This window comes from Rhinoderma darwinii, chromosome 4 (assembly GCF_050947455.1).
Source record: "Rhinoderma darwinii isolate aRhiDar2 chromosome 4, aRhiDar2.hap1, whole genome shotgun sequence".
Taxonomy (NCBI): Eukaryota; Metazoa; Chordata; class Amphibia; order Anura; family Rhinodermatidae; genus Rhinoderma; species Rhinoderma darwinii.
Genome location: NC_134690.1, coordinates 181,738,192 through 181,763,120, shown reverse-complemented (window position 1 = coordinate 181,763,120; position 24,929 = coordinate 181,738,192). Strand labels below are relative to the sequence as shown.

At 40.8% G+C, this 24,929-nt stretch overlaps 1 protein-coding gene across 1 annotated transcript in view; it reads right to left on the bottom strand.

The window, feature by feature from the left end:
- Positions 1–9,032, bottom strand: part of LOC142760482 (elongin-A-like) — a 48,851-nt gene extending 39,819 nt beyond the window's left edge. The window contains exons 1-4 of the mRNA XM_075863676.1: positions 8,925–9,032; positions 7,010–7,066; positions 6,659–6,771; positions 4,664–5,471 (exon numbers count right to left, since the gene is read on the bottom strand). Of these exons, the coding sequence (XP_075719791.1) occupies positions 4,664–5,471; positions 6,659–6,771; positions 7,010–7,066; positions 8,925–9,032 (1,086 nt within the window). The remainder of the gene's footprint in view (positions 1–4,663; positions 5,472–6,658; positions 6,772–7,009; positions 7,067–8,924) is intronic.
- Positions 9,033–24,929: the final 15,897 nt, after the last annotated feature.

Below are 24,929 nucleotides of genomic sequence, written 5' to 3'. Positions count from 1 at the left end.
CATTCTCTACCGCTTCAGTCTTGGAATCTCCATTAGTGGTCACATGCCGTTCATGAATGAATAGCACATGACCACTGCAGGGCTTCCGAGACCAAAGTGGCAGAGAACGGGACCTCAGCGCTAGAGATAAAATAAGTCCCTTAATAGGCGAACACAAACCATCTAAAAAAATTTTTATTTCCCTTCTCATTTTAACAATGACATGCAGGGAAACAAATACCAGTGAGATCAAATAGGTACTTGGGGGCTAGTCAAGCATGATTTAACATCATGCTAATATAATTAATATCACTAATAAAAAGGTTTATGCAAATAGTAAGTGCCATCACAAAATGAGCTTTTGCAATCATAAAATGAGCTTTTTGATTGCCTTTATCTCTGAAATTTGTCATTTCCTCCATGAATGCAGTAGACAAGAAGGCTGTGTTAGGTTTTTCATCATCTCCCTTAGGGTATGTGCACACACACTAATTACGTCCGTAATTGACGGACGTATTTCGGCCGCAAGTCCTGGACCGAACACAGTGCAAGGAGCCGGGCTCCTAGCATCATACTTATGTACGACGCTAGGAGTCCCTGCCTTGCTGCAGGACAACTGTCCCGTAGTATAATCATGTTTACAGTACAGGACAGTTGTCCTGCAGCGAGGCAGGGACTTCTAGCATCGTACATAAGTATGATGCTAGGAGCCCGGCTCCTTGCACTGTGTTCGGTCCGGGACTTGCGGCCGAAATACGTCCGTCATTTACGGACGTAATTAGTGTGTGTGCACATACCCTTAAAGCGAAGCTAAACTTTGGGAAAAAAAAAATATTTAAACTGCCATTATGTCGCTCTATGTGAATACATTACTCTTAGCAATTTTTTTCACTTCAAAGTAACTTTTTTGCAGCTCTTTCTTGTCAAACCGTCCACATCTATTTTCTCACACTTCCTGATTCTGGCCAGTTGCTAGGGGCGTGTCTAGGGGGCGTGTCTTACTGTGTGTGATGTTATGATTTGTCTGTATCTTTCATGGGCAGTGAACTCTGAGGTGATCACTACAATACTGTGAGCGAGCACGGAGCTATAATACTGTGAGCGAGCACTGAGCTATAAAACTGTGAGCGAGCACTGAGCTATAATACTGTGAGCGAGCACTGAGCTATAATACTGTGAGCGAGCACTGAGCTATAATACTGTGAGCGAGCACTGAGCTATAATACTGTGAGCGAGCACGGAGCTATAATACTGTGAGTGAGCACGGAGCTATAATACTGTGAGTGAGCACGGAGCTATAATACTGTGAGTGAGCACGGAGCTATAATACTGTGAGCGAGCACTGAGCTATAATACTGTGAGCAAGCACTGGGCTATAATACTGTGAGCGAGCACTGAGCTATGCACAGCACAACACATTATATACGGAGATGTAAATATCTCTGCACACTCCAGGAGAAAGCAATCAGAGTTTTTCTTTTCACATTCCCTGGCAAGTGCAGGGAAGATAAGACAGGATGGCAGGGTGATTGGGGGGGAGGGGGGGCGGACAGAGCATACCTAGTCTTATCTGATGCCAATTAGCAGCTCAGATTACAGTGTCTTGACAGTCTTTGCCGGAGATAAGGGGGAGAATCATGCAGGCACAGAGGGCAGTGCGCAAACAGTCTTTTCCATGCGCTCTGCTGCTGCAGGTAGTGTATAGAGGCAGAGAGACCTTCCTGACGTCACGATGGGAGCGTGCACATCTGACGTCAGGATGAGACCACCACCCACCCGTACTCATAGGCAGCAGAATCCGTACACTGATACATTCAAACGGTGTACGGATTTCTGCTAGCAACAGGAGAAATACAAGAAATAAAATGTGGTAGAAAAGTGTCAGAGTGGCCATTTAAAAAAACATATAAACACAAAAAGGAGCCCAAATTCATTAATAAAGTTTATTACAAAACATATTTATATTACACATGCTGCTAGAAAATAAAAAAGTTGATTGAACGTTTAGTTACGCCTTAACTATCCTGCATAGATTATTTTTTAGCCAACAAATCAGGAATAGTGGACTTCTCATCAAGTGGATAATGAATGACCAAAGCATCAATCTTCCCTGGTGCAAGCATTTTGGAGACCACTTAAACTGGTCATAAATACGAAAGGGAAACTGATTTGATAGCAGAAAAAGCAACAGGATAGATCTTTTTAAGGCTGGGTTCACACGACCTATTTTCAGACGTAAACGAGGCGTATTATGCCTCGTTTTACGTCTGAAAATAGGGCTACAATACGTCGGCAAACATCTGCCCATTCATTTGAATGGGTTTGCCGACGTACTGTGCAGACAACCTGTCATTTACGCGTCGTCGTTTGACAGCTGTCAAACGACGACGCGTAAAAATACAGCCTCGTCAAAAGAAGTGCAGGACACTTCTTTCAGACATAATTTGAGCCGTTCTTCATTGAACTCAATGAAGAGCAGCTCAAAATTTACGGCTGTCAGAGAAGCCTCGCAAAATGAGAGGAGGAGCTTTTACGTCTGAAACGAGGCAGCTGTTTTCTCCTGAAAACAGTCTCTCATTTCAGACGTAAAAGCCTGCTACCATGTGCACATACCCCAAGAGATGATCTGTCGACCAGTCTGCTGCATGACAAAAAATAAAAAAATAAATAAAAAAAAAACTACCTCTGTTATGTCTAAGGCCAATCAATTTCGCCTGATTTACACGAGCATGTGCGTTTTGCGCAAGCAAAAAACGTACCGTTTTGCGTGCGCTAAAGGCACATAACAGCTTCGTGTGTCATCAGCGTATGATGCGCGGCTGCGAGATTTTCGCGCATCCGCCATCATTATGACACTCCGTTTGGAGGTTTGTAAACAGAAAAGCAAATGGTGCTTTTCTGTTTTCACTCATCCTTTTGACAGCTGTTGCGCGAATCACGCAGTTCGCACGGAAGTGCTTCCGTGCGGCATGCGTGGTTTTCGCGCACCCATTGAATTCGAACAGCGCACAAAGATAGGACAGGTCGTGAGTTTTTTCAGCAGACTCAAGCTGAGCAAAACTCACGGACTGTCTGCATGCACCCATAGACTAATATAGGTGCGTACGACACGCGTGAAAAGCACGCGCGTCGCACGCACATATATCACGCTCGTGTAAACGAGGCCTAAATTTGATTGTTATCATGAAGTTCACCTCAACCACAAGAATAATTTGTATTTACTGATCTACAAGTGAAAGAAACAATATGCCTATTGAGGCACTTCTTTAATAAAGGATACCCGTCTATTACGTGAATTACATAATAACATTTCCTAAAACTCTCTAACAAAAAGATTGAGACCACAACTAGTATTTTAAAGCACACCTAACTTTTCAGGTGCGTTTTTAGAATAAGCTGCCGTGTGTACAGGAGGAATAACACTATTTCTGGCCATTGTATGACTTGTATATCGCATTTTTTAGCTGCAGGCTCTCTATCTAATTCTAAGTTCTCTCTGAGCTAATAAGCGGAGCCTAAAGGCTATTAGGTCTTCTGTACACTGCACACATAGAAGAGGAGAATCCTGCTCTCCTATCTACAATTATATAAGCTGCAGCAGCGTGGAGGAGAATATACAGCAGTAATGACCAGTGTAGCTGAGAAACCAGCACTGGGGCGACATAAAAATTGTACCTACACGTCTGTGTCTCTCACTCTGCTCATGCTTCCTCCTCCTGCTCAACCCTCCCCTCTCCATATACTTACATGCAGCATGTGTGTTGCTGACTCACTCTCTCGCTCTGTTCCCTCCTCTTCCTCCCCCTCTTTAGGCTTGTATTAGCAGGCAGTGAAGGGTCACACCCCCACATTCTGCAGTCATCAATTCTGCTCTGTAACAAGAGACTGACTTTGCTTGACAACAGGGGGTGGACAACAGATTACCGGAAGGGAGACACTTAGTGGCAGTAACTTCACACAGAATTTGAATGGATATAACTACATTTTTTACATCAAGTAAATTACAAAGTTGATCTATATCCGGTATACTGTTAGATTAGCAAAAGTTAGGTGTCCATTTCAACCATATTACCTGAATTTTTGATTCACTTTTTTCCTCTTTTACCTTTAACAATACATCCTTTTGTTAGGAGAATTTTAAAGAGATTTATCATGTATTTTACATAATAAACGATTTCTCAATTGTATACATGTTGAGTACCCCAAATATAAAAGTGGATTTTCCTTTAATTTAATAGTATTTTATCTGTTGGCGTGGAAAATATTATTAAGTATTTGCTCAAATATCACTTATGTAGGACACCAAAAAAAAGGAGGTCTTAAAAAAAAAATAAAAAAAAAAGGGAAAATGTTTTGTTAATGGTTTGGGGATTTTTGTGGATATCAAATCTAACCAGTGCACTGGACAACTGCATCACCAAATTAGTTCAGTGGCGAGTTGCCCTTTTGCTCAGAGCCTGCCTTAGGACACCTGCGTTACGGTTTTACAGGTGTACCGCCCACGTCAAACTCCCCACTCACAGCTCCTAAAATCTACTTATGAAATGTTTATCGTAATCTCACCCATATCAAAAACGAAATTATACACAAAATGTATTAATATTTAATGCCAATCACCAATAGCGGTTGTAATCTATTATAAGCATTTTTGAGACTGGAAATTAGATAAAAGTTTTAAGCCTACCTCGTGTGTGTGAAATGCTTCCTCTCCTGCCATCTTTTCTGGACTTTGACTGTCAGTTTTGGACAGTTCCAAATGAACGTATTGCTTGCACACTTTTTCTATTTTTCTTGGAGGTTCATTTACTGGATGGGATTTTTTTTTTCTTTTATTTGAAACTTGGTCGTAATTGAGATAGGACTCAAATGACATTATGGGAGTTTCAAACTCCTCACTGGAAAACACGCTCTCGGTTTTATGGTTATCACTTTCCTTTCGGCCCGTCTCACGTTTACTATCCTTTCTGTTTAATTTGTTGGACCCATAAGTCTTCTCTTCATCCTTAGTAGAGAAGTTTGTTTTCTTTTCACCGCTCAATGAGTGAGAATTTATCATCTTCTCCTGGTTCTCAGATTTTGACTTTTGACTTTTTGGTTGAGAATTAGTATGAGGTTTTTCACGTTTGTGTTCTTTACATTGTGAAGTCTTGTCAGATGTCTTTTCTTTGGGCAAATGTCTTTTCTCATTGACCTTAGTGTCTTCTGTTTTACTGGACTCTCTTCGTTTTTTGTTGTCCTTTTGAGATTCATATAGCTTTCCATTATTCAAGTGCTTCTCTTTTGAATTCAAGTTCACTTCTTCCAAAATCTCATTTTGTACAGGTTTAAACTTAGAGACCAGCTTTTTGTCTTTCAAATTAGATTTCTGTTCATGTTTAGATTTTGAAACCATTTTCTTGTCTTCCAAAATGTCATTTTGTTCATATTTTGTAGTTGGCTTCTTATTCTCCATGATTTCTTTTTGTTCATGCCTAGGATTTGGCAAGTGGTCACTAGAAAGTAGCAGAAAAGTGCAGTTTAAAATTAAAAACGGTTTTCTTATCATAAATCCATCAGTTTTAGGACTCATGCACATGGGTGTATTAGCTACAGTACAACCTCTAGGTTGTAGATATGGTACACTTTACAGTTTGTTACCGTATACAGTACCTCTATATACCTTCGATTTCATATGGAGACAATCATGGCATGTTTTATTAGACTATGTATTACGGAGGAAATTACCCCTGGAAGCATTGCTTCGATTGGAGAATATCTTGGTAATAGGCTGCCGTATAAACGCAGTATATGACAGCACACAGAATTCCTATGGTTCCTGTGTGCCACACTACAAGCTCCATACACATAATTCTGCCACGTGTATAGAATCTTAGTCCACATTCAGACAACTGAATTTAGGATCTAGATCACAGGAATTCTGAATATTGTGTGAATGCATTTCAATAGGGACATGCACACTGTGATATATAAAAACACGGCAGATCAGGCATAGCTATAAAGAGGTAAAAAAAAAGGGAGGTAGCCCAGAGACCTCTACGCAACCTAAAAAGACAACAGAATTATAAATGGCACAAACATGTTACAGATTTACATTGGTGCCTAGGAGCATACAGTTATGCTTCTGCAGCAGATACAGTTTACACAGATGTTTGTGTGGAGTCCACATAGAAAAACAAGCCAAAAAGAAAAAAAACTGATCTCTGAACAGATCATGGTGATACATTTTATAGTTAAGTGTATGAGCGCAACAATCTAACAATTATATATCTATTTTTTACTGTGTTTGGCAGATCAACACATTTTGTTGCAGCTGCACATTGGCTGGGAGTAGCGCTGGTATGTTATACTTTGTTGAATATGTTATACTTTTTGCAGATCGAGTTTACCTCTAAAAAAACGCTGTTTTCAGCGCTTCAAGGGCAAGACTCAATCATGGATGCAACACAAATCGAATAATAATGTACGCCAATATAGTTATGGCAATCCACTACTGTACCCAGGTTTCATGAATCCATATTGCCTTTATTACTATTTCACAAGTATAGCATCGTCTTTATAGTATTAGAGGTTCTTTAGAAAAATTGGCCAAAAAAATATATTGTAGACAAACTGTACGGGTACAAATGTTCGTGCTTTTTCTTCTCCCCTTTAATAAAAGTCCATACCAAACGGCACTTACGTTTCCTTCACCTCAGGAACTAATTTCTTCCATTGAAGTACAATAGATTTAGCAATGTCACCCACTTCTAGATGTTTACGGAAGCTGTTCACGGTCTTTCCAACTCCAGTTTCCTTGAACGTAAACATTTTTATGCCATCACTTGATTTAAAGTTATGAAACAGTCCACAAAGTAGTAACCCCTCAAATACTAATTACCATCTTATTGTTTGTATAGAATTCCAGAATAAATGGAAGGTTACAAAAAGTTACATTTCTAAGTTATATACCATGGATCCAAAAAATTAAATTAAAAAAATAAAATGTAAGCAATTCGATACAAGATAATTAGATTTCTAGTTGAAGACTTACCACAAGGATATCCAATGAGATGTCAAGGTCCTGTAAGCTCTTCAGAGCTTTGGAAATCTAGAATAATGCAAGACAGGCAATTACTCAACTTTTAAAGGCTAGAAGAAAGGTATACATACTGAACAACAAGATTTAGCAGATCACAATATATCCCAGTAAGGATGTTGCAACTAAAAAAAAATTGAATAAACACACTTTTTTTTTTTAATACAGTCTCAGGTATTTACCTCCAATTACTGCATTCTGCTGCACTTTTGAGATAACACCCAAACTTATAAAATAATTTTGCAAATGGAGTTGGGGGAAATCTGCACTAAGACTGGAAGAGGGAGGAGGAGGTTTAATGTTGGCAGAGCATTAAACCCGGTCTGCAGTTGGTCTTAATAGTTGCCATGGAAGTAGGGCGAGTATAATGTAAAGGAGGAGTCCAAATCTTACATAGTTACATAGTTAGTACAGCTGAAAAAAGACACATGTCCATCAAGTTCAACCAAGGGACGGGAAAAGCGAAGGAAAAATTTCTACACATAGGAGCTAATATTTTTTTGTTCTAGGAAATTATCTAAGCCTTCTTTAAAGCCATCTACTGTCCCTGCCGTGACCAGCTCCTGCGGTTGGCTATTCCATAGATTCACAGTTCTCACTGTCAACGATATCGCTGATGATTTGTCTCGCTTCCGGGTCCATCATTTGAGAGCTTCATCTGTCTGCTCCGGAGGTGGGTGATCCGTATCCAGTCAGCTCGATGGGTCTGGTCAAGGCCAACTTATGACTTTAGTCAAGAGGTCTGTGGCTCCATCCAAGTGGAGTGATCGACACGTAAAATTGCTACGTTGTGAAGTCAATTGTATCATAAAAAACAGAGGCTCTAGGACCTCTGGGCTTGAATGATCGGAACGATCTGCTTTTTTAAAATAAAACCTAATTCGGTTTGTCTCCAATCTGGTAAAAAGTATATATATTTGTTGTTATCAACATGCATGATATATTGTTCAAATTTGTACTCCGTTACATTGTTATGGGAAACGGAAGTAGCTGATGAGGCACGATAAAGCTATTTAAGTGTGTGCACCAGATTCCAGTATGCCTTGATAAAGCATCTGGTGGATGTGAAACGGTCGTAGGCCAACTGTTTCATCTCCCGTGTTATGCCTGACTCTACATAGAATAAAGGAATCTTTTGAAAGCGGTGAATGCCGTGCAATTTATTATTCTATATGCTAGATATATGCTTATGCCTTTCTTTACACGCACTGAGCACCACTGAACAAAGGTCATCGAACCACAAATCCCAGCAAGCATACGTACCTGAGATGCCACAAGTGAAGGAAGTGCCAACCATTTCTTTCTTTACATGTTTCACGGTAAGGCTTATGCCGAGTGGTTATCGTGGATGGTGGTCGTAACCGGTCTTATGAAGCGGTTCATGCCAACGTGGTTTTGGACTATTTAGTCTCTTAGAAAATTGGGTGTGTCTGATCGCTTGGTTTCCAAACATTTGTCTGGGTGGCTTTCATGCTGAAGTTGAACGGTTTCCTGGATTTTAGACAGCAATATTTAGTTGGTCAGGTTTTATAAAGGTTGGAAGTAGCGCGAATGGATTGTAGACGTCCGATGTCTTTAGGTCCGATGATGTTGGGAGGGATTTGTTTCAGGCCTTCATTACGGTTTGTGCTTCACTTTGAGGCTTTACTGTCGCAGACGTCCTTTGATCTGGCCTTTTAGTGCCTTACGTATATGCGAATTAGTGCCTCACAGTGCCCGGCAGCTGGGTTGCCTTTTGGGGGAGGATGATGTGTTAGTTAAGGACTGCTTAGGTAGGGGTTGTCTGTCAATGTGTTGGGCACGGCTGCTTGCCTGGTGGCTACAGTGGGTGAATATATGCGGTGTAGGCCCAATAATTCTGCTCTCTTACTTCAGTCGGATGGGTCACCTTTGTCCAAGTTTCAGATTGAGTCACTTCAAACTTTAAATTTCTTTGGGTTTGAACTGGGGTGGATTTCGGGATCCACCCATTTTGCATAGATGTGGCTACAATGGCAGAAGGGCTGTTTTTGTCTGAAACAGATATTACGGGGTTGGGTGGCCGCAAAGTTTTTGTAGTAATATTCGGCCTGATCTAATGTTGCGATATCTCGTATCGCAGGTTTTTTCTTCCTTACATATTTTTTTTTCCTTTCGTATTACAGTTTTTGTTGTTTCTTTCAAGTGATGGTCACCCCCAGGTTTGTCTGATTGGACATTCCTACATTCGTTGGACTGCGGTCCATCCTGGCAGGTCGCACCTTGGTTTTAGTGATGTGGACGCGTGATGGATGCGCATCAAAGGCATGAGATGGTTGCGAGTGTTACCTGAAGTGATCAAGTTCGGCATGCACTACTGGACCAGCCACTTCCTTGCTGGAGGAAATGATCCGTGTATTTGTGAAACTGGCTGAGCTCACCTCACCCCTGAAGTGACAGACTGCACAGCTTTTTTCAGAGGATGGTACTGGTATGGTCAGAGGTGATACCACACCTTGAATGGAGCAGAGACCGCAACCTGGCCGCTATGGAGTGGGCCGTACAGGTTTTAAATATTCGTGTGGCCCGTTACGCGAGAAGTATGGGGGGTAATTGGGCGCTATCTGTTGCTCGAAAGTGACAATAGGGATCACAATCTTCTGAGCCCGCAAAATCATTAGACCATAACATTTCATTCTATAGCAGTTAGGAAAATGCAACAAAAACCTAAAATCGTATATGCAAATGACCCCCATACAGTATAATGTCCCATTGTGCCCCCCCCCCATACCTACTATACTGCCTTCTTAGTTGCCACTACACAGTATAATGCCCCATAGTGCCTAATAAAAAAAACAAAAAACAAGGACGTATCCTAGGGTAGGTCCGTTTTACTAAACATTTGTCTTTCCCATGAAAATACTATAGTGGAGCCTCTATTCTTAGAACTCTTTGTGTTGTTATTCACACATTTCCAGGAGGAATAACAAATTAACAACCGGTCGTCGCCATTACACTTGTCAATAGGACGTGTATCACAGCACTGATGATTCTACAATGTCAGACTGTAAAGAGGGTCAGAGTATGATGGGCCATATCCTATTGACAATTGAAATGACAACACCCATTTGTCAAGCTATTCATACATTTCCAGGAGGAATAACAGTAACAGCACAGAGAGGTATGAGAATAGGGGCTTCAGGATTGTTACTTCATGGGCAAAACAAGTATTTACTAAAACCAATATGTCAGGAGAGTTTACAGGTCCTCTGTAAAAAAATCTGAAACTCGTTCCACAGAAAACAAGACCTCGAATAGCAAAGGAGGAATATTATGGCTGACAAAATGCAAGAAGGCAAAAATCGAAAAAGAATTCTAAGCCCAAAATGGATTGGGTTCATTGGGAAGGGGTTAACCAATTTTTTTTATCCTTTATTTCTAATTCTGACCATTTTTTCCTGAAATGTTAAAGTATTTATAGCATTTTTTTGTTACATGTATAAGTGTTTTAAAACATTATACAACTCGCTAAACAAAAAATGTTGGGCATAGAGAAGTCTAAAGGTCCCCTTGAGCAGCATTATTTATTGCATGATACAATTCACCTGCTCAGCACTTAAATATCTCTAAAGAGGATTTTAAAAGGCTGGGAACTGCAAGATTACCAAGAGTATTTTCAGTCAGTATCAGTTATCAATTCCACTATGTGCTATACAGTGGGAATTGGCAGAACTGCAAAAGCGTCAGACAATATCTATGCTTGCCAGTCAAGGACCAGGTAAGGCTGTCTATTTTTAGCAGTCCAACATACATTGTTAAGCTGTACGCACAAGGGTAATTACAGGAAAGTGACCATGCAGACAGCTCTTGAAAGCTTACATTATTATTTACACATTAGTTATTGCTAGACTTTGAAGCTTAATGAAAAAAAAAAAAAAAAACATTTACAAGTTCTTGCTTCCTTTTTCTTGCTTGCAGTGCTACATCATCCTGGTCACAGATGGAGCTCCTGAAACGGGTAGTCAGGGCCCCTTTAAAATTTCCTAACAAAAACTCTTTATTCACTTCAGTGCAAGTTTCAATAAAATAAAAAACACAAAACAGAGATTGACCCATAGGGTCAGTTCACACATTCCGTAAATTTCGTTGATTTTTCCACAATGGAATTCGTTGCCGAAAATCCGCAGCAAATACAGTAGCAGCAAACTGGAGGAGATCAAACAAATCTCATCCACACGCTGTGTAAATACGGTGCGGAAAAACGGACAGAAATTGACATGCGATGTGTAATTTTATTCCGCAGCGTGTCAATTGTATTTGCGTAAATGCTGCTTATTTGTTGGGGGTTTACTCCATTGAATTCAATGGGAGGTAAAACCCGCAACAAATAGTTGTTAAATTTTTTGAAGGCGGGGGTCGCAGCGATTCCGCCGCAAAAAAACAAAAAATAATAATCTTATACTTATTCAGGTGTCTGTTTCTTCCTCCAGGTCGGCCTTCTGGGATGACGTTTAATCCCATGTGGCCGCTTCAGCCAATCACAGGCCCTAGTGGCGGTCACATGGGATGAAGCGTCATCCCAAGAGGTCGGCCTGGATGACGTCGGAGGGCTGGCCTCCTGGGATGACTGTTTGGTGCACTTTTTCACCCAGAATTCCCTGTGGTACACAGGGCGGATACGCTGTGTGCTTTCACGCAGCGTATATGCCCACGTGTGAACTCAGCCATATTGTGCTCCACATGCTGTGGCTGCCAGGCAGTGCGACAGAGTGTAGCCTGTCATCTCCGATTCGTTGCTAAACTGGCCACTAACAGTGAACTAGAATGAATAAAACAATACCCTGATAGGTTGCTGCCAGTTACCACACTGTACAGCAGCGGACCTTAAAATAAAAAAAATAAAAAAAAAAAGAGTTGGGGAAGGGGAATAGGAGAATTGTATTCAGACAGGACAGCAAGAGAATGTGCTGCTGCTGGGGAGGAAATCTGCTACTAAGGCAGGAAATGGGAGAGGAATAAAGGAATAATGCCGGATGTGAGGTCAATGAGAAAAAAGGTGTGGCCCTTGGCCCAGGCCCGTACCGCACTGAAGGATGGCACAGCGAGAGTGTCAAACGCAGCAACCGTCAGCAGAAAAACTCAATTTTACACCATTTGGGGAAACTAGCATAATGGTCAAAACATGGCACACAGCTTGGTGTTTACAGAAGATGGTACAAAGCATAGCAGTTTCAGTCACAAACTTTGGCGGTTTCAGTCTCTTAACGGATAAAGAGCATGGTGGTTGTAGTGTCTTAATGGGTATAGAACAGCTCACGCCGCTTGCGGTACACAGGCCTTAGGGTATGTTCACACACTGTGTTTTCAGGCGTATTTCGAGGGGTTTAAAAAAAAAAAAGATAGTTCAACGCCTACAAACATCTGCCCATTGAATTCAATGCGTCTCGTTCAGATGGGGTGTTTTTTTACACTGCCGTTTCACAAAACGGCAAGAAAAAAAAAACGCCACGGAAAAATGATCATATCACTTCAGACACAGGGCCTCCAAGTCATAGGGGCCCTAGTTACTGACAGCAGATGGCTCAGATAAAAGGTAGCTGGTGCATACCACCCAGCGGGAGTTAAAGGGTCTGCCTTTTTAGCGATAAATGCTGGCACAACCCTACTCCTCTCCAAAGACCTTTCTCTGGTCTCAGTTGTACTGCCAGTTCAGTACAATATACATAAAATAGGTCCAAAACTTGATAGACAATCAAGTGGGAGGTGCTATGAAAGTGTTGTGCCCGCTGGAGTGCTTATTATATAAAAAAATAAAATTAAGTGTAAAAAAACTATACATAATTGGTATCACCGCAAATTCTTCCAAACCATAGAATACATATGGAAGAATTGTTGTTATTTTCCATCCACTAAAAAACAAATAAAAGCTTATTGATTAACCCCTTAACGCTCCAGGACATACTATTATGTCATGGTAAGTGCATCGTTCGCGCTCCATGACATAATAGTATGTCATGGAGTAAACACGGCGCCGTTCGCGCGGGGCGCGTTCATGAGCTGTGATAGCTGCTGTTTCCGACAGCAGACTATCACTGCTCAATGTGCCGGGACCGATCGCGGAGCTCCCCCGCCGATTAACCCCTCAAAAGCCGTGTTCAATAGCGATCGCGGCTTCTTAGGGGTTAATCCGCCATCGCCGGCCTGCTACACGATAGCGGCCGGCGATGGTGACTATGGCAATCGGACACCAAACAATGGCGTCCGGCTATGCCATAGACGGAAGCCTAGTGGGTCCTGACAACGTCAGGACCCACTATGCTTGCTGTCAGTGAGTAGCTGACAGTTCTAATACACTGCACTACGCATGTAGTGCAGTGTATTAGAATAGCGATCAGGGCCTCCTGCCCTCAAGTCCCCTAGTGGGACAAAGTAATAAAGTAAAAAAAAAGTTAAAAAAAGTTGTGTAAAAATAAGAAAATAAAAGTTTTAAAAGTATTAAAAGTAAAAATCCCCCTTTTTACCTTATCAGTCATTAATTATTAACCCCTTCCCTCTTTGGCCGCTTTTGACCTTCCTGACAGAGCCTCATTTTTCAAATCTGACATGTTTCACTTTATATGGTAATAACTCCGGAATGCTTTTACCTATCCAAGTGATTCTGAGATTGTTTTCTCGTGACACATTGGACTTTATGTTACTGGCAAAATTTGCCCGATACATTCAGTATTTAATTGTGAAAAACACCAAAATTTAGCGAAAAATTGCAAAAATTTGCATTTTTCTCAATTTAAATGTATCTGCTTGTAAGACAGGCAGTTATACCACACAAAAATGTTGCTAACTAACATCCCCCATATGTCTACTTTAGATTGGCATCGTTTTTTGAACATCATTTTATTTTTCTAGGACGTTACAAGGCTTAGAACTTTAGCAGCAATTTCTCACATTTTCAAGAAAATTTCAAAATGCTATTTTTACAGGGGCCAGTTCAGTTGTGAAGTGGCTTTGAGGTCCTTAGATATTAGAAACCCCCAATAAGTCACCCCATTTTAAAAACTGCACCCCTCAAAGTATTAAAAACAGCATTTAGAAAGTTTCTTAACCCTTTAGACATTGCACAGGAATTAAGGCAAAGTAGAGGTGAAATTTACAAAGTTCATTATTTTTTTCCAGAAATTCAGTTTGAATCCATTTTTTTTGTACAACAGAATGTTTTACCCAAGAAATGCAACTCAATATTTATTGCCCAGGTTCTGCAGTTTTAGGAAATATCCCACATGTGGCTCTAGTGTGCTACTGGACTGAAGCACCGGCCTCAGAAGCAAAGGAGCACCTGGTGGATTTTGGGTCTCCTTTTTATTAGAATATATTTTAGGCACCATGTCAGCTTTGAACAGGTCTTGTGGAACTAAAACAGTGGAAACCCCCCAAAAGTGACCCCATTTGGGAAACTACACCCCTCGAGGAATTTATCTAGGGGTGTAGCAAGCATTTTGACCGGCCAGTTTTTTTGCAAACATTTTTGGAACTAGGCATTAAAATGAAAATCTAAATTTTTTCAAATAAAATGTAGGTTTAGCTAATTTTTTTTTTCATTTCCAAAAGAACTAAAGTAGAAAAAGCACCACAACATTTGTAGAGCAATTTCTCCCGAGTAAAACAATACCCCACATGTGGTAATAAACGGTTATTTGGACACACAGCAGGGCTTAGAATGGAAAGAGCGCCATTTGGCTCTTGGAGCTCAAATTTAGCAGGAATGGTTTGCGGAGGCCATGTCACATTTGCAAAGCCCCTAAGGTGACAAAACAGTGGAAACCCCCAACAAGTGACCCCATTTTGGAAACTATACCCCTTGAGGAAATTACCTAGAGGTATAGTGAGCATTTTGACCCCACAGGTTTTTTGCAGAAATTTTTGGAATTAGGCTGTGAAAATGAAAATCTACATTTTTTCAAATAAAATGTAGGTTTAGCTAATTTTTTTTCATTTCCACAAGGACTGAAGGAGAAAAAGCACTATAAAATTTGTAAAGAAATTTCTCACGAGTAAAACAATACCCCACATGTAGTAATAAACGGCTGTTTGGAGACACGGCGAGGCTGAGAAGGGAAAGAGCGCCATTTGGCTTTTGGAACTCAAATTTAGCAGGAATGGTTTGCGGAGGCCATGTCGCATTTGCAAAGCTCCGGAGGGGACAAAACAGTGGAAATCCCCAACAAGTGACCCCATTTTGGAAACTACACCCCATGAGGAAATTATCTAGGAGTATAGTGAGCAGTTTGACCCCACAGGTGTTTTACAGAACTTATTGGAAGTAGACCGTAAAAATGAAAATCTACATTTTTTTCAAATAAAATGTAGGTTTAGGTATTTTTTTTTCATTTCCACAAGGACTGAAGGAGAAAAAGCACCATAAAATTAGTAAAGCAACTTCTCCCGAGTAAAACAATACCCCACATGTGGTCATAAACGGCTGTTTGGACACACGGTAGGGCTCAGAATGGAAGGAGCACCATTTGGATTTTGGAATGGTTTCTGGGCACCATGTCACATTTGCTGAGCCCCTGTAGTACTAGTACAGTGGAAACACCCCAAAAGTGACTCCATTTGGGAAACTGCACCCCCTGAGGAATCATCTAGGGGTATAGTGAAAATTTTGATCCCAAAGGTTTTTTGCTGAATTAATTAGAATTAAGCTATGAAAATGAAAAATATTTTTTTTTTCCAACAAGATGTAGTTTTAGATCAACATTTTTCATTTTTACAAGGAATAGAGAAGAAAAAGCACCCCAACATTTGTAAAGTAATTTCTCCCGAGTACGGTAACACCCCATATGTGGTTATAATAGGCTATTTACGTATATGGGAGCATTCAGAAGAAAAGGAGCGGTACTTATCTTTTGGAGTGTAGATTTTGCTGGAATGGTTTGCGGACGCCGTGTTGCATTTGCAAAACCCCTGATGTACCAAACAAAAGTGACCCCGTTTTAGAAACTACACCCCTAAAGGCATTTATCAAGGGGTGTAGTGAGAATTTAGACATCACAGGTGTTTTTCAGAAATGAATACGCAGTGGATGGTGCAAAGTGAAAATTGCAATTTTTCCACTGATCTGCCCATTCACCGCACAAGATGTTGTGCCCCTAGAGAATCTTACCCCATAAATTGTTAAGCGGGTTCTCCCGGGTATGGTAATGCCTTACTTTGCTGTTTGGGCACGCTGTAGGGCTAAGAAGGAATAGACCGCCATTTTGAGCATGGATTTTGCTTGGTAACAGTTCTGTTTGGGGTTTTGCTGGTATTTCAGTTTATAATGTGGGGGCATATGTAATCTGTGCGGAGTATATCAGGGTATATGTAATCTGTGCGGAGTATATCAGGGTATATGTAATCTGTGCGGAGTACATCAGGGTATATGTAATCTGTGCGGAGTATATCAGGGTATATGTAATCTGTGCGGAGTATATCAGGGCATAATAATGGGGTAAATAATACAATTATCCATAGAAGTGTTGTACGCTGTGAAGTGATCCGTTATGCGCTGGCCGGTGTCACACTGATAAACGGTTTTCTTTCTTATCCCCTTTTGTAACACTCTGCACCTTTTGGGGACTTTTTCTCCTTCGTAGTTTGGGAAATATTACTGGGAAAGTTTTGCGCTGGTATAATACGGGCGCCCTCGCTTCCAGCGGATGTGCTATGTCCACTCCCTTTCCTAGTTCCTAAATACTAGGGCCCTGAAACTGAAGTAATGTTCCCCTCCGGCCTGCGCATTGAGATGTTTTTCATCACCGCATTACTAGTGCCGTAACTTTTTTGTTTTTCAGCTGATTGAGCGGTGTGCGGGCTTGTTTTTTGCAAGACGGGCTGTAGATTTTATTGGTATCATTTAAGAACACATACAACTTTTTGATCACTTTATTTCATTTTTTGGTAAAGGAAATTAGCAAAAACAAGCAATTCTGGAATCGTTTTTTATTGTTTTTTTTATCGGCATCCACAGTGTGCCCTAAATTACATGTTAGCTTTATTCTGCGGGTCGATACGATTACGGCGATACCAAATTTATATAGTTTTTTTTATGTATTGCAGCTTTTGCACAATAAAATCACTTTTTTTATAAAATCATTTGTTTTCTGTGTCGCCATTCTAAGACCCATAACTTTATTATTTTTGCGTGCACGAAACGGTGTCAGGGATTATTTTTTGCGGGACGGATTGTCGTTTTTATTAGTACTATTTTGGAGTAAATGTGACTTTTTGATCACTTTTTATAGCATTTTTTGGAAGGAGATGTGACCTAAAAACAAAGATTCTGGCGTTGTTTTTCATGGTTTTTTTTTACGGCGTTCACCGTCCGGGATAAATTACATAATAGTTTTGTAGTTTGGGTCGTTACGGACGCGGCGATACCAATTATGTATAGTTTTTTTAATTTTTACGGTTTTTCCCATAATAAAAGACTTACTATGGGAAAAAAGTCAGTTTAGCTTTATTTTTATTTGAAATGTGTGTGTTTTTATTGTTTTACCACATTTTTATTATCTTTTTTTTACTTTTCTGACTTGTCCCACTAGGGGACATGAGGGCCTGATGCACCGATCGCTACTCTAATACACTGCACTACATACGAAGTGCAGTGTATTAGCGCTGTCAGTTATTCACTGACAGCAAGCCTATGAGGACACGCCGAAGGCGGGTCCTCATGGGCTCCCGTACAAGGCAGACTCGGACGCCATTTTCTGGCGTCCGATTGCCACAGCAACCCAGCGATTGCATCACTGGGTTGCCGATCGGGTGAAAACCTATCAGATGCTGCGCTCTATTGAGCGCAGCATCTGAGGGGTTAATCTGCCGGATCGAAGAGTAGCTCCGGTCCTGGCAGTTACAGGAGGGTGCCAGCTGTATAATACAGCTGTCACCCCGCGGTGATGGTGCCGGCTCTGCTTCTGAGCCCGCACAATCACTGCGCCGTACATGTACGGCGCTATGCGGGAAGCACCTCCCGACAGCGCCATACATGTACGGCGCATGTCGGGAAGGGGTTAATAAAAATATATAAACAAACAAATAAATTATACATAATTGGTATCGCCGCGTCCGTAACGCGCCTGAACTACAAAATAATTTTGTTATTTATCCCGCACGGTGAACGCCGTAAAAAAAATAAATAATAAACCGTACCACAACAATTGTTTGGTCACTTCACCTCCCAAAAAATGGAATAAAAAGAGATCAAAAAGTTGCATGTACCGAAAAATGGTACTGATCGAAACTACAGTTCGTTACGCAAAAAATAAGTCCTCGCACGGCTTTATTGATTGAAAAATAAAAAAGTTCTGGCGCTTAGAATAAGGTAACACAAAAAGTGAATGATTGTTTACAAAACGTATTTTATTGTGCAAACGCCATAAGACATAAAAAAAAACTATAAACATCTGGTATCGCCGTAATCGTATCGCCACGCAGAATAAAGTGAATATGTCATTTATAGCGCCCAGTGAACGCTGTAAAAAAAATAGACTAAAAAAACAATAGTAGAATTGCTGTTTATTAGTCACCACGCCACCTAAAAATAGAATAAAAACTGATCAAAAAGCTGCATGCACCCCAAGAAAACTACAATGGATTCCTCAAGGGGTCTAGTTTCCAAATTGGGGTCACTTTTGGGGGGTTTCCAATGTTTTGGCACCACAAGACCTCTTCAAACCGGACATGGTGCCTAATAAAAAAGAGGGCTCAAAATCCACTAGGTGCTCCTTTGCTTCAGAGGCCGGTGCTTCAGTCCATTACCGCACTAGGGCCACATGTGGGATATTTCTCAAAACTGCAGAATCTGGGCAATACGTATTAAGTTGCGTTTCTCTGATAAATCCTTTTGTGTTATAAAAAAAATGGTATAAAGAGGATTTTCTGACAAAAAAAAAAAAGTAAAATTTCACGTCTACTTTGCTCTAAATTTCTGTGAAACACCTAAAGGGTTCATAAACTTTCTAAATGCTTTTGTGAATACTTTGAGGGGTCTAGTTTCTAAAATGGGGTGTTTAATTGGGGTTTCTAATATATGGGCCCCTCAAAGCAACTTCAGAACTGAACTGGAACCTAAAAAAATAAATAAATGAGGCAATACTTCGCTTCTTACATTATACTGATAATGAGCCGTGCCCACCCCGAGATGACCCCAGTTTTGACCGTTTGTATAAACGGAGACACCTATTAGACCGTTTCAGTGACCGGTTTTCCCCAAGCATACACCCCCGAGAAGTGTATTTCTATTGATGAGTCCCTGGTACATTTTAAAGGGAGGGTTCAATTCCGCCAGTACCTGCCGGGTAAGAGGGCAAGGTATGGCGTGAAGATGTATAAGCTGTGCGAGAGTGCATCAGGGTATACCTACAGATTTAGGATATATGAAGGAAAGGCCACCCCCAAACCAGACTGCATCCTGGACTACAATAGGTACATGGGAGGGATGGACTTGTCAAATCAAGTCCTGAAGCCCTACAGCGCCATGCGGTGTGGTATAAGAAGCTGGCCGGGCACATCATACAGATGGCTTTGTACAATGCGTACGTGCTACGTCGATGTGCAGGACAGAGGGGAACTTTCCTGGAATTTCAAGATCTAATCTTTAGGGACCAGGAAGGGGGGGCACCCAGTACTTCTGGAAGCGAGGCCACACGCATCGTACCAGGGCAACACTTTCCAGGAGAAGTTCCCCAAACCCGTGGAAAGGGAAAGAGTCAAAAGAGGTGCAGAGTCTGCTATAAGAGGGGGATAAGGAAGAACACAATATACCAATGTGACACGTGTCCCGAAAAACCAGGGCTCTGTATAAAAGATTGTTTTAAAATGTATCATACATCCCTTGATTTTTAATTTACCCTGATACACTCCACACAGCTTACCCCCCTCATCTTTCCCTTCTGAGCCCTGCCGTATGCCCAGGCAGCTGATAACAGCCACATGTAGGGTATTGCCGTACCCAGGAGAACCCACATTACAATTTAAGGGGTGTATATCTCCGGTGGCGCATGCTGGGCACAATATATTGGACACTGAAATGGCATATATATATATAAAATTGCAAATCTCACACTGCACCATCTGCTGCGCATTATCTTTTACACAGTACCTGTGGGGTCAAAATGCTCACTACACCGCTAGATGAATGTCTTAAGGGGTGTAGTTTTTAAAATGGGGTCACTTCTCGGGGGTTTCAACTGTACTGGTACCTCAGGGGCTTCTGTATACATGACTTAGCACCAGAAAAGCTCCAGTAGGCCAAATGGTGGTCCTTTCCTTCTGAGCCCTCCCATGGGCCCAAAGGGCAGTTTATCACCACAAATGGGGTATTGCCGCACTAAGGACAAATTGGGCAACAAAATGGGGTATGTTGTTCCTTGTGAAAATAAGAAATTTTGATCAAAAATGACATCTTATTGGAAAAAATATCATTTTTTTCATTTCACAGCCCAATTCAAATAGGTGCTGTGAAAAAACTGTGCGGTCAAAATGATAACAAAAACCATAAATGAATTCCTTGAGGGGTGTCATTTCCAAAATGGGGTCACTTCTGGTGGGTTTCCATTGTTTTGATACCTCAACACCTCTTCAAACCTGGCATGCTGCCTAAAATATATTCTAATAAAAAAAGAGGCCTCAAAATGCACTAGGTGCTTCTTTGCTTCTGGGGCTTGTGTTTTAGTCCACGAGCGCAGTAGGGCCACATGTGGGACATTTCTAAAAACTGCAGAATCTGGACAATACATATTTAGTAGTATTTCTCTGGTAAAACCTTCTCTGTTACAGAATTTTTTTTTATAAAATTGAAATTCAGCAGAAAAAATGAAATTTGCAAATTTAATTTCCACTTTGCTTTAATTCCTGTGAAATGCCTGAAGGGTTAAAAAAAAATTCTATATGCGGTTTTGAATACTTTGAGGGGTCTAGTTTTTAAAATGGGGTGTTTTATGGGGGTTTCTAATATATAGGCCCCTCAAATCCACTTCAGAACTGAACTGGTACCTTCAAAAAAAGGCTTTTGAAATTTTCTTAAGAATATGAGAAATTGCTGTTTATGTTCTAAGCCTTGTAACGTCCAAGAAAAATAAAATAATGTTCAAAAAACGATGCCAATCTAAAGTGGACATATAGGAAATGTGAACTAGTAACTATTTTGGGTGGTATAACCGTCTGTTTTTCAAGCAGATGCATTTAAATTCTGAAAAATGCTATTTTTTGTTAATTTTCTCTAAATTTTGCAATTTTTCACAAATAAAGACTGAATATATCGACCAAATTTTACCACGAACATGAAGCCCAAAGTGTCACGAGAAAACAATCTCAAAATCGCTTGGATAGGTTTAAGCATTTCGACGTTATTACCACATAAAGTGAAATATGTCAGATTTGAAAAATGGGCTCTGAGCCTTAAGGCCCAAACTAGGCTGCGTCCTTAAGGGGTTAATGACCGGGCCATTTTGCACGTTAATGACCAAGGATTATTTTTTGCTTTTTCATGGTTGCATTCCAAGAGTCGTAACTTTTTTTTTATTCCGTCGACAATTGTACCATTTTTAGATGCTTATAATATATTGATTAACTTTATTTTAGGAGAGTATTGAAAATAAGCAGCTATTCCAGCATTGATTTTCACATTATAAATTTACGCCGTTTACTATGCAGCGTAAATAACATGTTAACTTTATTCTATGGGTCGGCGCGATTACGGGGATACCAAATATGTAAGGGTTTTATATGTTTTCCTACGTTTGCACAATAAAAAGCCTTTTAGAAAAAAATTACTTGTTTTTGCATTGCCGCATTCCAAGAGCCGTAATGTTTTTATTTTTCCGTCAATGTGGCCGTATGTGGGCTTGATTTTTGCGGGCCAATGTGTAGTTTTCATTAGTACTATTTTGGGGTACATAGGACTTATAGATTAATTTCTATTTAATTTTTTATGGGGGGAATGGGAGAAAAGAGAATTTTGCCCTTGTTTTTTGCGTTTTTTTTGGACGCCGTTCATCCGGTGGTTTAATTAATGTGTTCATTTTATTGTTCAAGTTGTTACGATCGCGGGGATACCATATATGTGTATGTGTGATTTGTTTTGACACTTTTATTTGATTTTCACTGTAATTATTATTTTTTTTTCACCAACTTTATTTAACTGATTGACATTTTTTTTTTTTAGTCCCACCAGGGGACTTCACTATGCAATCTGCTGATCGCATATATAATGCTTTGGTATACTTAGTATACTAAAGCATTATTGCCTGTCAGTGTAAAACTGACAGGCAACCTGTTAGGTCATGCCTCCGACATCGCCTAAAAGGCAGATGCTGAAGGCAGACCTGGGGGTCTTTGTTAGACCCCCCGCTGCCATGGAAACCCGACGCCGATCCGCCGATGGGGTGACAGAGGGAGCTCCCTCCCTCTGTCAAACACATTAGATGCCGCTGTCACTATTGACAGCGGCATTTAATGAGTTAAACTGCCGGAATCGGAGCGCGCTACGATTCCGGCAGTTGCAGCAGGAGCCAGGCTGTGTATAACAGCCGTGCTCCTGCCGCTGATCGCGTGGGTACAGTACCCGCGCCATCACAGGACTGATATATCCGTCCTCCTGCGCGAACTAGCAGCTGCTGAGGACGGATATATCCGTCCTTCGGCGTTAAGAGGTTAAGTTGTTTGTACCGTAAAATTAAGCTATTGCAAAATACAACTTGTCCTGCAAAAAACAAGCCCTTATACACCGTAAGGTCAATAGAAAAATAAAAGTTAAGGCTCTCAGAACGTGAAGACAAAAACTTTTTTTTCCCATAAAAAGTCATTTAATTGTGTAAAAGTAAAAATACATATTTGGCGTTATCATCTTAACAACCCATAGATTAAAGTTATAATGTATTTATATTGTGGTTTTGAAAAAAAGATCCCAAAATAAATAAGATAAGAGTACCTAAAAATAGTACCATTAAAACCTCATCCTACAAGAAAAACAAGCTCACCTGTAAAAGTAAAAAAAGTTATAGCTCTTATGATGCAGCAATGGAGAAAACAAAACAAAAGCCTGCGTCTTTAACCCCTTCCCCCTGCTTGCATTCTGTGGCCTAATGACTAAGCAACTTTTAGGGTATGTGCACACGAGAAGTGGCTTTTACATCTGAAAAGACAGACTGTTTTCAGGAGAAAACAGCTGCGTCGTTTCAGACGTAAATGCTCCTCCTCGAATTTTGCGAGGCTTCTCTGACAGCCGTAAATTTTGAGCTGTGCTTCATTGAGTTCAATGAAGAACGGCTCAAATTACCTCTGAAAGAAGTGTCCTGCACTTCTTTTGACGAGGCTGTATTTTTACGCGTCGTCGTTTGACAGCTGTCAAAACGACGACGCGTAAATGACAGGTCGTCTGCACAGCAAGTCGGCAAACCCATTCAAATGAATGGGCAGATGTTTGCCGACGTATTGTAGCCTTATTTTCAGACGTAAAACGAGGCATAATACGCCTCGTTTACGTCTGAAAATAGGTTGTGTGAACCCAGCCTAAGGGTATGTTCACACGGCCTATTTACGGACGTAATTCGGGCGTTTTTGCCCCGAATTACGTCTGAAAATAGCGCCTCAATAGCGCTGACAAACATCTGCCCATTGAAAGCAATGGGCAGACGTTTGTCTGTTCACACGAGGCGTATATTTACGCGCCGCTGTCAAATGACGGCGCGTAAATAGACGCCCGCGTCAAAGAAGTGACCTGTCACTTCTTTGGCCGTAATTGGAGCCGTTATTCATTGACTCCAATGAATAGCAGCGCTAATTACGGCCGTAAATTGACGCGGCGTTCAAGCGCCTGCACATGCCGTTACGGCTGAAATTACGGGGATGTTTTCAGGCTGAAACATCCCCGTAATTTCAGCCGTTACGGACGCCCTCGTGTGAACATACCCTTATAGTTCTTCCATTGTCACATTTGAAGAGCTATAACTTTTTTATTTTAGCGTCGACATAGCTGCATAAAAGGTCTTGTTTTTTGCGGGACAAGTTGTATTTTTTAATAGCACCATTTTGGAGTAGATGCGACTTTTAGATCACTTTTTATCAAATTTTTTTAAAGTCAGGATTCACAGAAAACAGCAATTTTTCTATTGTTTTTGATTTTATTTTTTACGGCGTTCACCATGCGCGTTAAATAATGTAATAGCTTTATAGTCGGGGTCGTTACGGACGCGGCAATACCAAATATGTGTAATTTTTTTGCTTTATTTTGATTTTTTTTAATAGTAAAGCATTTTGTAAGGGAAAAAGTGGGTTTTAAATTTATTATTTTTTCACTTTTTTTTTACATTAACTTTATTAAACTTTTTTTTACTAGTCCCACTAGGGGACTTTAATAGGCGATCCTCGGATCGCATTTATAATACACTACAATACTTTTGTATTGCAGTGTATTATTGCCTGTCTGTTTAAAACAGACAGGCATCTGCTAGGACATGCCTCTGGCATGACCTAGCAGGCATTCACTACAGGCAGACCTGGGGGCCTTTACTAAGCCCCCGGCTGCCATCGGAGACACAGACACTCTGCGATCTTATCGACGGGTGTTAGTGGGATGAGAGGGAGCTCCCTCCCGCTCTCCAAAACAACTCCGATGTGGCGTTCGCTATTGAGCTTCATATCGGAGGGGTTAAATAGGAGAGATCGATACGAATATCATTAAGGGGTTAATAGTCCAAATTAGGCCAGTCCATAAGGCGGTGTAGACTAGATACATTAGGGGTTGTACAGGATTCAAATAAATGGCTGCTTTCTTCTAGAGACAGCGCTAGACCAGTCCATGAGTTGTGTGCGGTATTGCAGCTCAGCCACATTCACTTCTATGGAGCGGAGCTGCAATACCGGACACAATTTATGGACA